The sequence below is a fragment of the Chamaea fasciata genome, unplaced genomic scaffold, assembly GCF_029207755.1.
Source record: "Chamaea fasciata isolate MVZ Bird 193981 ecotype frontalis unplaced genomic scaffold, bChaFas1.0.hap1 SCAF_7, whole genome shotgun sequence".
NCBI classification, from domain to species: domain Eukaryota; kingdom Metazoa; phylum Chordata; class Aves; order Passeriformes; family Sylviidae; genus Chamaea; species Chamaea fasciata.
In genome coordinates, this window is record NW_027094092.1 from 23,278,942 (window position 1) to 23,292,789 (window position 13,848).

Below are 13,848 nucleotides of genomic sequence, written 5' to 3' on the forward strand. Positions count from 1 at the left end.
CAGTAAAGACTGGAGACATATTTGGCAAAAGGGTGAAGGGTAAAGATTGGAAGTCTGTAAAAAAACAGCATAAGATTAATAGAACATTAGGTAAGACGACGCTTTACTTCAAATAAAATTTTAATTCCTATATCCTTTGGGGTGAAAAACAAATAAACAAAAAGAACCCCAAAGCATAAACCAAAATGAAACAAACACACAAAACAAAAATCCAGCAACAAACAATCTATCTCCTTCTGTCACAACTCTAAGATGACCTCTAAAACTATTGTCTGTGGCATCCTGCTTCCAGGCTTCTTGTTCCTGCCTTACCATTTCTCCTCTCCATCTGTTGGGCTACAGTGGCTTGGAATAAGATTAACTAGGTCAGAAGCTAGCAGTGCCCACTTTGAAGGTCACACATGCCTCTTTTGTTGAACATGGAAAAATTTTATTGATAGAAATGGAATTATGGATCCCATTGTCTAAGCACATGTAATGAATATTCAAAATTGATGTACCTATAGTGGCAGCAGGAAATCTGGTAGAAACAACAAGAGCCCAAATCAAAACGCTCCTGAGGAGATAATTACATTTATTTAGTTTCACGCTGCAGTGTTTATGACGGACAAATGTTAATGATGTCTTTCTATAAAGTAATTATATTGCTGATTTTGAGGGTAAAGATTATGTATTTATTATGTTTGGCTTGTAATATGCCACAGCTGTACAAAAGAAGAACTTTACAGAAGAGAGGCAAAATCTGCTGAAGAAATAACTAGGTCAGGATACTTCAGAATTTAAATGAGATTTCAGGAAGTATATTCCAAAATAATAACTGAAACAAAGCTGTGTATATGTGTAAATATGATATGCAAATACTAGTAAGCTCCATGGAATACATACATTTTCAGGTTAATTTTTAAAGAAAAATGAATACATGAGATGGTAAATTGCTGTTGACATGTAAAATAGGATGCCACATGAGGAGAAAAATGAAATTAAATATGTGACCTATATCATGAAACACAACAAAACCTGCTTAGCTGGTACCGGGGAGGAGAAAAGATCTTGTATCTTGTATTCACCACAGGGAGAATATAAGGAGAGTGAACTGAATTATCTGAAATGAAGTCAGCTATGGCACTAGCATAATATCCTGGAAAAATGCTTTCAAGCCATCTTTCCTAAGCATCAGTGATCAAGATATTTAAGACATCTAAATAGCACTGCCCCCCTCAGCACAGCCCACATAGCAAAAAAATCAGGGAAGGGAGAAAAGCACTTTACAGTTTTGTCCTTTTTTCATTTAAAAATAAAAGCTTGTGCATAAATCCTGAGAGGGTTGCCAGCACAGTGCAGAAAGCAGGACAAAAAGGTGTGGCATATTTATACAAAGTCCTGCATACTGTGGAAAGCATTGAAAATGACTAAGGATGCTGCTGAAGCCAGGTGTGTCCTTTCCTGTGATGGGTTACCTCATTAGGTGTCACTCTTGGTCCTGGCCAGGTTAGAGCGATAGAAATGTTTCAGGGGCGCTAAATGGGAAGGCTTCTCCTTCCAAGGCCAGGACGCCTGGAGGAGAGTGGTATTTGCAGGGCAGAGCCCCTTGCACAGATCACGAAAGATTTCATCAGCCAGCTGAGAAAAAAAGCTAATCCAGGGGGTTTTATCCAGACCCTGCATGGAGCGAACCTGATAGGCACTGTAAACACTGGTGAAAAGGAGACGGTCAAACTCTACTGGAGGCAAGGGAGTGTCAGTCAGCGAATAATATCTCAGATGCTGCTCGATCTCCGCCGGTGTTTTGGGAACTTCCTCCTCTAAAATCTGCAGGAACCGCCGTGCCGGGCGCAGGGAGGCCAGCTCTTCATCCCGCAGCCGGATTGTCCCGTTGGCCTGTATATCCAGCCTTCCCCAAAGCATCTGGAGGAGAGGAGCAGCACTGTCACGCAAAGCCCGGCACAGCTCCATCGCTCGCGGACGCGCTGCAAAGCAAAGCCCTCCGTCCTGCTGCCAAACCTCGGGCGGGTCCCACTCCAAGTCTTCTCTGCCATCCCCACACCCTGTTTCTGACCAGCCCCTCGTTTCCCCGTGGGACCTATGCAGCTCTTGCCTCCCGCCCTCCTGTCCCCCGCAGTCCCGCCTGCAGCACCTCCCCGCTGCCCTCGGGCAGCCCCCAAACCCAGCGGGGACGGTCCCTTGCCCCACCGCGGACACCCCGTGAGGCGCCTCGGCGTGGGGCAGAGTCCCCTTGGGGCAGCAGGGAGCACGAATGCCATTAGGCATCGCCGAGGCGTTCTCCGGGGGCTCCTGAAATCCATCAGGCATGAGAACAAACAGAACGGGTGAGTTTTTACGTGCAGGCGGGCGGGAGCATGGGCACTGACAGTGCCTCGGCCCAGGGCCCCCAGTGCTCAGGAGACCTCTAACATGATGCCAGCGTCCTCTGGGCCACGACGGGCTGTGTTGGTGCCGCTGTGAGGATGTTCATCTGGAAGACATCAGACACAGCTTGGTAGCACAAGACCTTCCTGTTTACTGTTTTTGCCATTTGATTGTCAATAACGTCTTCAACATTCCTGAGCTACCATCTCAGCTTGCCAAATACGACAGATGCTGACCACGGGATTTTGATAAGCAAAACAAGCTTTTCAAGAGAAGCAGCAGTGGTTGAGGCGAGGTTTTGGATATCACGGCCCTTAGTCCTGCCAACAGAGCTAAAGCGTACAGCAGCAAAGGCACTGCTTTGACAGGCAGCAGGAAAGCCTCTCACACTGAGAATGGACGGGGTTTGAACAGATGGGGTTTGGTTGGTTGGCAGTTTTTGCAGGAGAAAGTAATGCTGTCCAATGAAAGGAGGGTGCTGCCAGGCTCCTCAAGCTGCTGCTACAAACATAAAGTGATGCTTATCCTGGTTTTCTACTTCTTCCCTAAGCTTCTGCTGCTGGAAGAGTGTGAGAATAAAAGACACCTTGTCAGATCCATTATGGCTCGTTTGATGTCCAGCTAATTACTTGCTAGGACACATGACATCATGTAATCTGGAAAAAATGGATATGAGGCCAGAGGAATGGCAGGTTTTGAATATGAAAGTCACATTAATCCTAAGAATTGTTTGATTTTCATTTCCTAATACTTACAGTACTTTCACTGACTGCATTTATTTTATTTCTTTGTGTGTGTGTGTGTGTGTGTGTGTGTGTGTGTGTGTGTGTGTGTGTGTGAAAAAGGAGACACAAGCAGTCTTGGTCCAGGACTGTGAGAGAGAGGCTACATCCCCTCCCTCCTCTGTGTTACGAGTGTCATGAGGTAGCCAAGACCCTCTTCTACTTCTCACAGACTCATCCTTCAGGTTAAGAAACATGAAAAGGGAAAAGCTAATATAAAATAGTAAGCTCTCTGATACATTTATGAGGGTTTTTTTTTCATTTTTAAATGGATGAGGGCTTTTTTATATTTAAAAAAAAAAAAAAAGGTGAGGATTTACATTGAATACTCCAGAGTTAAAGTCACCAGGTGCATATAAAAAAACACTTCCAAATCTCCATTTTTGATTAGACCTTTCCAGGGAGATGTATGAGCTGCCTGGAGAAGTGCACTGCCAGCCTGCAGGCTGCAGAGGTTTGTTTCTCTGCACAGCTGCAGGGTCTGTGATCCAAGCCAGCTGTGGCTTTGGAATGTCAGCAGGGATGTAGCTTCTCTTTCCTACTCCTCTATGGATGTACCAGCAAGGCTTTTAGCTCAGGTGAAAGCATTATATCATTTGAAAATTTCTTTGCTGGTCTTGTCTCTAGTAACTGATCCTCTAGATTCACAGATCCATCTCCTGAGAGATGTCTGACTGGCTGCAAAGTCAGTGTATTTGTTGAATAGATGCCAAACTGCCGTTATTAGTAACTCATAAATATACACAGTGGTGGATTTTTGAGTAGAGAAAAATTTAACCAAGCATAACAAATAACGTATTGAAATAATAACATAAATACCCTCTGGGGAAGGGAAAAATCCTTACTTATTTTATCACTCAACAGGGTTGGGTGGGGTTTTGTTTCCCAGAACATGTATAGAAAATCCACAAACATTATTGCAGGGGATTATTTTTTCAGTGGAGACCCAAGAAAATCCTCCCCTTGCCACCAAACACGGCAGCAGGTCTTCATCCTGCAAGTAGATACGAATGCCCCCACCAGCAACCCCCCCACCAGCTGGACTCCAGGCTCTCTCCCGTGCCAATGCAGCTGCCTGAGCCCTCGGGCCACATTTGAAGGAGCGGCAAAGCATCGCACAAATGGCATTGCACAAAGGTTTGCCAAGCCAAGGAGCCGTGTCGCTGACAGATGTGCTCCCTACCTGTCAGCTTCTGGGATGCAGCAAACACACAGAGGAGCAGCCAGGAGCTGAGGTGTGCCTGGGCCATGGCAGCGCTGCCGGAGCAGCTGCCACCCACTCTGCGACAGATGCCACAGCAGTTCGCTGGGGCGTCTTCCCCTGCTGCTTCGGATCCCAGCAGCCTCTCCTGGAATGGATCCATCTTCCTGTGTTTCTGGTCACAGCCCTGGGAAGGGCTTGCAGTTCAACTTGCTGACCCCGAGGATATTTTCCGTCATATTTTGGAAACTTGGAAAACTTTGTTGTGATGTTTTTGGCAGAATTGTTTAAGATTCCTTTTCAAAGGCTGACTTTCTCCTGCAATGATTCTAGGAAGCTGTTAGTTGCAAGAAATTCCACTACATATGTTTGCCTCTTAAGAAGGGAGGACCCTCTAGTCCCTTCTATCTCTGCACAATGCCTCTGTCACATACTGCGACACTTCTGCTGGCTTCCTTGGCTTCATTCAGTTTTGGTTTTTTTCTGGGTTTTAAAATCTGAAAACAATCCTGGAATGTCACAAACAGATAAAGCTAGCAGACTGCAGATCCATGGAAGGGCAGTAGCAGCCAAAACATACAAGCAGGCACAAGAAATGTCACTGGTTTAGTTCTGTATCAAACCCCCTGGGGGGAGAACTCAGTACAGTGACCTAACAAACACCAAGTATCAAAGTGGCTCAGGCTTTAGCACCTCATCGTCCTCTCCTGGGAGTGGACTTCGGGGTTACAATGAGCACAGTCTGCCTTAGACGTTCTAAATTACATAGACAAAACTTCATTAGATTCACTCTACAGCAAGTATCTGCTCTCTGCACATCTTTACACATGTATTAGTGCAAAGTCCCCAGTCAAACTGTTCTGTATTTCTACTCTGTATGGCACAGTGTGTGATGCCAGGGTTATACAAATATGCAGTGATATGTATAAATAAGGACTAAAGAAGTCTGACTAGACAAGAGAGAATTGAAATACATCCCTTGCTCAGCAAGTTACAGAACATCAGTCAGGACATAGTGTCACCAGATAGTGTACTAAGGGCTGGGATGATGTCCTGGTTGGTAAGTTGTCTGTGTGCAAAGGACCAAATCTTCTGAAATTTTCAGGATCTGTAGCGGCACCTGGCAATACCTGGACTCACACCGGCCAAGAGAAGCAGCACATAATGGAGCAGTCACAGAGAGGCCCACAATATCCAGAACCACTCTTCCCCTCAGTTTGGATTCAAAGCAAGACCTGTGTTTCTGTCATAGCCTTAGGTATCTTCAAGTCACGCTGTGCTGCTTTTGTTTTTCATTATTTTCTGCTGCTTACTCTTCAGTTGCATCCTTTTCTTCTTTTATTAAATTGAATCGCAAGCTACCCAAGAGGCAGACACTAATGGCCCATCTGTGCAGTGAGATTGATGTACCTTCTGCTTTGTGCCAGAGTCCCTTTTAGGCCACAGTGTACACATGATTTTGTCTAGAAGCCGCTATGGAAAAACCCCTGTGTTTCGTGGGCCATGAAACAGCCTCCCTTTAACTTGCAGCACATGACATGAAGAGGATTGCCCAACAGGATTTTGGCCAATGTCTGTAGGAGATACACATGATTTTGTCAAAGGAGAATTTCCTAGGAACAGATTGCAGCTGAAGTGCCTAGAGGAGGACAGGCACGTTGGTGGGAGGGAGAAGAGAGGAGGCTTGGGGGCTGTGCTCAGATGACTGACACAGTGGCAGATGACGGACAAGCATCAGTGTGGATGCTGACTTTGAGCTAGGGGAATTTTGTAGAATTGCCTCACTGTCCCACAAAGAAAGGCAATTTCAGAATAATAAACATATTCCTTAGCTCTCTGTACAGCAGCAACACTTGCACAGAAACAAAGCTGAGTTTCTGACAGCTGCACAGAGTCCCTGCGTGTACAACTGCAATGTTGGGCAGTGCACCTTGCTACTCCTGAAGGATTTTGTCCTTGCCAGGTACTCACAGCTGAGCACAACCCTACCACTCTGCACTCCCCTGGCCATACCGTCTGTTGTTGGAGCAGTTTCAAAATGTCACAAGCCAGGTTTATGCAGGGACACCTTGGCTGGTTTCTTCTTTTTCACCATGACCTCCTGGAGCAGGAACATGGGAAATGAGACACGAGAAGAGCGGTCAAAAACTGCAGGAACCGGTTGGATGCTGATTGAGGCACAAGGTGTGGCACCAGAAGAGCCTCTTCAGGAGGGAAGTTTCTTTGAAGTAGGACTTCAGGGAGATAGCACAAAAGGGAAATTCTGCTTACAGAATTGAAGAAATCACTGCCTTCGATCACCTCACCCAGAACTTAGGGAGATTGCTCCCCAGCCTGGGGCTGTCTGGCAAATGCTCAGGGAAGGAAGAAGATTGAAGAAAGAGGGGAAGGAAGAAGGACTTATGTGGCTCCCAGAAAAAAGTGTTGTGTAAGTTACTGGAGTAACTTACTGGAAGAAGTAAGAAAACCTTGAGGGAAGCAGGAGTGAAGCACTGACTGTAACCAGACAGGACCACTGTAATACCGGTATTTTCCAGGTATGGTGCTGCCAGTCTTTATGAGGATGCTTTCCTTGCCTTTTTGTTTCAGTTTGTGAGCAGCATCTACTGCTTGAAGGAGTAATCATCTGTGTAAAAGTGACAGGGAGAGCCCATCCCCCTGCACCTACTGCTCATGAGGTGGGTGAACACCCTGACACCACCAATAGCCACATCCTCAGGGAGGACAGTCTGCTTGCCTGGCTGTAGGGAGAAATGCCAGAGTTTTGGAAAACACCAGCAAAACCTACTCAGCTGGAGAAGCTCAACATGGTGACTGTGAGTCATCACCTAAAGTCAATCTGTCCCTTCACTACCAGAAAATCTCTCTTCTGTATAGTGTGTCTGTAAGTCAGCTACATCTGACTTACATCTCATCCCACATCCTTCTGCAGTTGGGGAATCCAACCCAGGCAAACAAAACCCGCAGAAGCTGGCAGAATGCAGCAGGCAGGGACAGAGGATTTGGAAGACCACAAAGCAAGTGCCCACCAGCCACAAGGAACCCAGAGTGAGCAGGCTCCATGAGCAAAATGGCCTCTGGAGCTCAGGAGCAGTGGAGGAAGCAAAGTGCACAAGTATTCTGTGAGGCTATGCAACCTCTTGTGCCCTGAGATAATGAGCCTAGGTGAGTAAATCGCAGCCTTCCTGATTTCCCAAGCTTCACTAATGAGAAGAGATTCAGGTCCACTTGCAACTATTCCACATATTAACGACCTGCTGGAGCCAATAGCTGTTCCCACAGGGCTGGCTACTTTTTGAGTACACACATTCTTGAGCAAACCTTGTATGTTGTCTAACTTGACAGGCATCATGTCTGACATTTCTTGATGTCAATCAAATTCTCCCTTTGCACAAACATTAATTTTAAAAGGCAGATTTCCTAGTGTTCCTGCTACCATCAGTCTGACTTATTGTACTGGGAAATGCATATTTTTTAGAATATACAGACCGTAAGTCTTGATGTGGTGTCTCAAGCAACCTGGGATGGAGAACATGGAGAGGAAATGTGATTTATAAAGAATTTTCGTGGTGATAAAAGTGGCACCAGGAACTTTTCTGTCTTGCACAATAGGCATCAGCATGCAATGAGAGCCACTGTAAAGAAAACCAGCTGTGGAACATCTTGTAGGAAGAAGTTAATTTCCTATTTAATCCTATTTAAATTTTCTATTTAATCTGCTCAATTGAAGACAGATCCAATGTAGAACTAAGAATTGTATAAAACCCCAAACTTCTGCTGGTCTGTTTCACTTCTCCCTCCCATGCAGAGCTGTGACTTCTAAGGTGAGTGGCAAATGCTATCTATTTTAACCAGACAACATTGTTGAGTCACATCCCAAACACAGCTGGCCACGGCAGCTAAAACAAAATTAAAAAATTAATTAGAAAAAAAATTGACCAGCCCATGCTTACAAGGGAACCTAATTCTTAGAATACAGTTCAGTCTTTATTCTTGAAAAGAGATCACATTCTAGTCACAGAAAGCAAGGTTTCTTAACTAAATTTATTATTGTTGTATCCCTTTCTCCATCCCATACCCTAACCTCCCCCCAACCCCTATTTTAATTAGTGCTTTTACAATTTAAAAGCTTAAGTATCTGTTCAGGGAATCTCTAGAAACTGCTTGTGAACTATTCTATGAAATCTCTTACACAACAATTTTCAGATCTTAACGAAGTCAGTCAGCTTTCTGATGCAGAACAGCATTATGCTGTTTTCTGGACCAAGGACAAGTGACATTATTAATTGATGACTGCTGTAATGTAATCCCATTCAAACAGGTGGTGGGTGGACTGGAACTACAGCATTCTTCCAGCTTTTTTGGAAAAAAAATATTTTCCCCAAGAGCAAAGAAAGTGGTAATGCTGTTGTATCATAGAGCTCAAAATAATTGGAATACTGACAAAAAGAAACACACTCTTGTCTATGAGACAAGGGAGGGGTATATTTTTGGCTGCAGGAAAAGAAACAAAGCACACGCTGAAGATGCTGGAGAAAATAAAGACTGCTTGATTGTGAAGAAAAAGCCAGATTGAGGGAGTGTCACATCAGAGGTTACCTGCAATTCCTGTTGGGAGAAAAGGCACTGACCTAATTCCCATGGAAACAATAGAGATTTCCGTAATTGTTTTGGTCTAGACCCACTTAGATTTGTGTTGTCCTGACAGGAGCTGCACTAGAACCATTGACACAGGCTTTGCCTTTTTGCCATATTATTACCCTCTTCCCACGTGGAGCTAAGAAACTGCTGTTCCATTGCTCAAACTCCACAGCTGCTTGAGTGCAGTCTCCTAGGGAGTGCTCAGGTTCTGATTTTTACCTGCAGGGACAGCTGGCAGTAGTAGTGTTCAGGAAACACTTAGCCATAGGCAATGCCTGCACTCTGTTCAATTTGCAAACCAAAAAGACAAATCCCCCATTTTACAACTCAAAGCACCAGATAAACATCTACCAGTTGGATCATAAGGATTGTAAATTAGCATTACCAGGCCTTGTGCTCTTCATCTAGTTTGAAAACATTATTCACGAGATCACAACAGGCAAGTATCTCATATCAATTTTTATTATTATAAATACTATATTAGAACAGAAAGGATGGTGCTGCACATCCACTTCCTTCTGCTGCTATTTGGCATCTTCTTTCTTGGCTCCTGCTTCTATTTTCAGGGGCTCTGGAGCTGGCCGATAGGCAGGAAACGCCTCCCACGGGCTATTCAGATCAAATTTGCGGAATTCCTGAGCAAGCTCCACAGGCTCTGCCACCACCCGTTTGACTTCATCATCATACCGCACCTGGAACAGCACAAAGGCCACAGGCCAGTCATTTTCACCCTGCTCCTGCAGTATGTCTGCTGTGCACAATGACCCAGGAATGACCCAGGAATGACCCAGACCACCCTCTGTGCAGACAACTCTATTTCTTAGCCATGGAAAAACCACAGGCCCACAGGCCTCTGCCACAGCTTCAGTTCTCATTACTAAACAAGATTTCTTTAGCTGCTACTGAGATCTAAGTGTCCACTTGGATAAGTGTCCAAGAAAACCCTTCTCTTTGCTTTGCTACCATGCCCCTCAGGTATCATGACTAAGCACCCAGAATTAGGAGCACCCACCCTAACAGTCCACATGAAGTTCAATAACATACTAAATTTGTCATTTGACAAAGGAATTTCTCCTAAGTCACTGACAAAGGAATTTCTCCTAAGTCACTGAAATAAGATGGCCCATCCTGGGCCTGCATGGCTGAGGACTACACTCATGAATCTTTACAATATGGCATTTGTGTTGTTTTAGTTGTTCTAATTTTTAGCGTAACACTCAGAACAAGGGGAGAAAAAGAAAACCAGGATGGAATGCAAGTGAGTACCAGACACTTCTGACTGGCTTGCTTTATCCTCACTGTGCCAGTCCGGATCTCTGAACCCCTGCTCAGGAGATGCTGCCTTATCCTTGCTTACAGGACTGTTATTTCTACATTTCTCAAAACAGCTTCTTTTTTGCAGAACTTCACTGCTTCCTTCTGAGACTCAATTCAGTCTTAACACGGCACCAAATACACCTGCTTCTGAAGGGCAGTCATTTGAAACTAGATAGATTCCAAACACTCTCATTTTGCCTGTGGTTGGCATACAGAGGTAAATGATAAACATCAAGAGTCAGTTTCATCAGTTTTATAATCTGGGCCTACAAACACTCTCAACGAAGTGAAGTTCTAACTGAATCAAAAACTATTCAGTCCTTTATCCTTCTAGACATCTCAGTTTTGCAGTGGAAACTTTAATCTTCCAGAAAGCATGCTGAAAGCAGAAGCACTTTCTCTGCCCAACAAGTATCTTTGGTATAGAGCACATAATATTTGCTCCATTTCTCCAGTGTAGGCTGCCTTATTATGGATGATATTTTGTGTGATAATTCAAATTTCTATGCAGATTTATACAATTCCTCTGGAATACAGACAAGTGATTGTAAAGCAGTCGCATCTTTGTGCTGGAACTCAGGAAAGTGCATTGGAGAGACTTGGTAACTTTAGTCATTACTGCATCTCCTACCTCCACATAACCAGAGAGTGGGAAGTCCTTCCGGAATGGATGGCCCTCAAACCCATAATCTGTGAGGATTCGCCTTAGATCAGGGTGGTTGGCAAAGAAAACACCATACATGTCCCAAACCTGAATGAAAGGGAGCCAAGTTAGTTGAATTGTATTTGAAAAAAAAACCAAAAACCTGCACGTTATGTCCATAAAATTTCAGTTACATGCCTGGCTTTGTACAGTGCCAGCAAAACTGATGCAGGAATTCATTCAAAAGCAAATCAAACATCATTTTATCTCCTACTCTGAAAAGGCAGCTAGGGAAAAACACTTCTCTCTTTCTTCCTGAGGGTGTTGGGGAATCACTTTAATTGGGAAAATACAGCCTCTCTCCACAAAGACTGTTCCCAAGCAACCAGCACACTCACCTCTCTTTCATACCAGTTTGCTGCCTTGTGCACAGGCACTGCGGAGTCGACAGGTGTCAGCTCATCGGTGTACGTCTTCACACGGATCCGGCTGTTGAACCGCAGCGACAAGAGGTTGTACACAATCTGAAGCAGAGGAACAGGCAGCATTTATGGATCTCCTTGCAGTACACCACTGCCTAAGCAAAGCCACACAAGGACTATTTCAAATACTCTTTATGAGCAGGATCATATTCAGCACTTCAGAGCTAGCCACTAAAAGACACTCCTACGACTGAGGTTCCAATAGCTTATCACTTTGGTCCTTAGAAGTGTCACAAAAGTTAGGAGAGACTTAGACACCATGACTGATGATGAAGAAGTAAAGAGAGATAATAAACCTTAAAAAAATCTACTGAGGGGATGGAAACACTTGACAATGATCTGTCTCAAAGAAAATGGCCATCAATCACTCTTGCAATTACTATCAGTGGGAGAAAGCTAAGAAAAAATACACCTAATTTTCAGGGAGCTGGATACCAGGGAACATTTCCAACTTCAATGGTGATGATGTCTAGTACAAAGGCTGCTTATGAGGAGTATTATAATCTCTGGTGAGGAAATATATACTACAAGCACACTGAATAAAGGATCCCAAAAATTTGTAAGGAATTTTAAAGCCTTGTTTGATACTGCCTTGGTGACTGGAAAACATGAATAAATTAGGGTCTATATTTCTGTTATTTCTATGAATCTAGTACTTTGATTTTTGAAAGAAAAATATTGAATTAAAAAATATTCCACTTCTTCAGCAACTGGAGGAAGGCCTTTGACCTAAAGAATTGTATCTACAACTCTTGAAATTTTTTTCTCACTGACAGAAACCAAAGAAAGGGGTCAGAGCTGCAACAGCACCCACAGCCATCAGCACTTGTGAAGCCCTCCAAGGAGCAGTTCCTACCTCAAAGCGGTACTGCCGAGACGGGACATCAACAGCAGTCAGGTCAGCCAAGGATTTGAACTGAGCATTGGTGTGATCACGAAGGAAGGTCAGGACAGGAATGATCCCATCTGGATGGATCAGAAGTTCCAGCTCATTGAAACAGGTCACCTGATGAAAGCAGAACAGTGGGAGTGGCATGAGTACAAACACCAACAGGACGAACATGATGCTGCTTTCAGCAGAACACTCAAAGAGACACAGCATATACAAAAAGGCAAGGGACTTTTAATGGGGCTTGACAACAGCAGTACTTTTCATGTAATTCTGACCATTTTTCTTCCCCAGAACAACTTCTCTGAACAGGTAACAAAGTGGTGTGTTCAGTGGATCGTGTCCTGCCACAAGAACAATTTCTTGAACAGCACCTACCTGTACTTGCTGGATATACTTGGGCAGAATCTCAGCCACGTACTCCCCAAAAGCACATAGCTGCTTGTGCTCTACTTCATTTTTTGGTCTGACAGTAGCTAAGAAAAAAAATAAAGTTTCCAAGATTATGACAAGGAATACAGAAAGCTACAGAAAGAAGATGGTAACTCCCTTTAACAAGTCTAGCTGTCTAGCAGAGACTACACTATAGCAACATACTCATGTTACACAGAAGGTGGAACTAGACACTTGGATAATGAAGGAAATTTGTGCCAGTGCTAAAATTTCGTTGACTCTAATGAGCACCACGAATTTTCCAATAAGATGATGGAGAAGTAAATAGCCAGATGAAAAAGTGGGCAGCAGAGATGACAGAACAATCTGAACTTAGGAACCACTCATGTCATTCAACCTGAGTCTAGAAAGGGCCTTGCTTTCTGGGTTTGCTGGATGTGTCAACATCTGCACAGGCCCCTCATAATCAAAACAGTCTAGGAACTGACGTTGTTGAGGTGGGGTTTTTCACTGTTACGACTTAAAGCCTTTAAGAGTCAGAGCGATGAGGGGCTGTGAAGCTGTTGCCCAGGCACAGATTTGCAGAAAAAGCAGGCTTGGCCCTGCATCTAAGAAAGGACGCAGGCAGGAACGCAGAGCAAGCACGGTTACCAACACAGCCACTTTTCTGCGCAATTGGGGTTTTCGGGTGACCGGACCAACCCTTTCCCGACACGCTCACTAAAGCGGTTCCACCGCCCAGGAACGTCCGCGGGGCGGTTCGGTGCCCTCCCGCCGGCTGGCAGCGGCACAGCCGAACGCCGCGGGGCCCCTCGGCCCCCCGCCCCCAAACCGGCCCCGCACTTACGGCGAGTGTCCGCGGCGGAGCTCCCCGCCAGCCGGGCCCGTGCCGCCGCCGGCGCCGCGCCAGCTGCGGAGAGAAACGGACACGTCTCAACGACCACCGCCAACCGCCCGGCCCGGCCCGGCCCGCGGCCGCGGCACAGTCCCGGTGCAGCCCCCGAGCCCCCGCGGCCTCACCTCGCAGCGCGGCCCGCGCCAGGCCCCGCGCCGCCGCCGCCCACATCCCGCCGGGACACGGACGGGCAAGGGCACGGGGCGGAAGCGGAAAGCGCCGCCGCCGCCGCGCTTCC

At 45.3% G+C, this 13,848-nt stretch overlaps 2 protein-coding genes across 2 annotated transcripts; both read right to left on the minus strand.

Annotated features, from left to right (window-relative positions):
* Window positions 1-554: 554 nt before the first annotated feature.
* Window positions 555-4,513, minus strand: FAM180B (family with sequence similarity 180 member B). The gene is made up of 3 exons (XM_066186880.1): window positions 4,333-4,513; window positions 2,406-2,473; window positions 555-1,905 (listed from the first exon to the last, which is right to left on the minus strand). The coding sequence occupies exons 1-3, from the start codon at window positions 4,511-4,513 to the stop codon at window positions 1,462-1,464; spliced, it is 693 nt and encodes a 230-aa protein (XP_066042977.1). The 3' UTR covers window positions 555-1,461.
* A 4,919-nt stretch (window positions 4,514-9,432) lies between these two features.
* Window positions 9,433-13,839, minus strand: NDUFS3 (NADH:ubiquinone oxidoreductase core subunit S3). The gene is made up of 7 exons (XM_066187929.1): window positions 13,736-13,839; window positions 13,563-13,625; window positions 12,701-12,798; window positions 12,290-12,439; window positions 11,350-11,475; window positions 10,940-11,059; window positions 9,433-9,683 (listed from the first exon to the last, which is right to left on the minus strand). The coding sequence occupies exons 1-7, from the start codon at window positions 13,779-13,781 to the stop codon at window positions 9,516-9,518; spliced, it is 771 nt and encodes a 256-aa protein (XP_066044026.1). The 5' UTR covers window positions 13,782-13,839; the 3' UTR covers window positions 9,433-9,515.
* Between the last annotated feature and the right edge of the window lie 9 nt (window positions 13,840-13,848).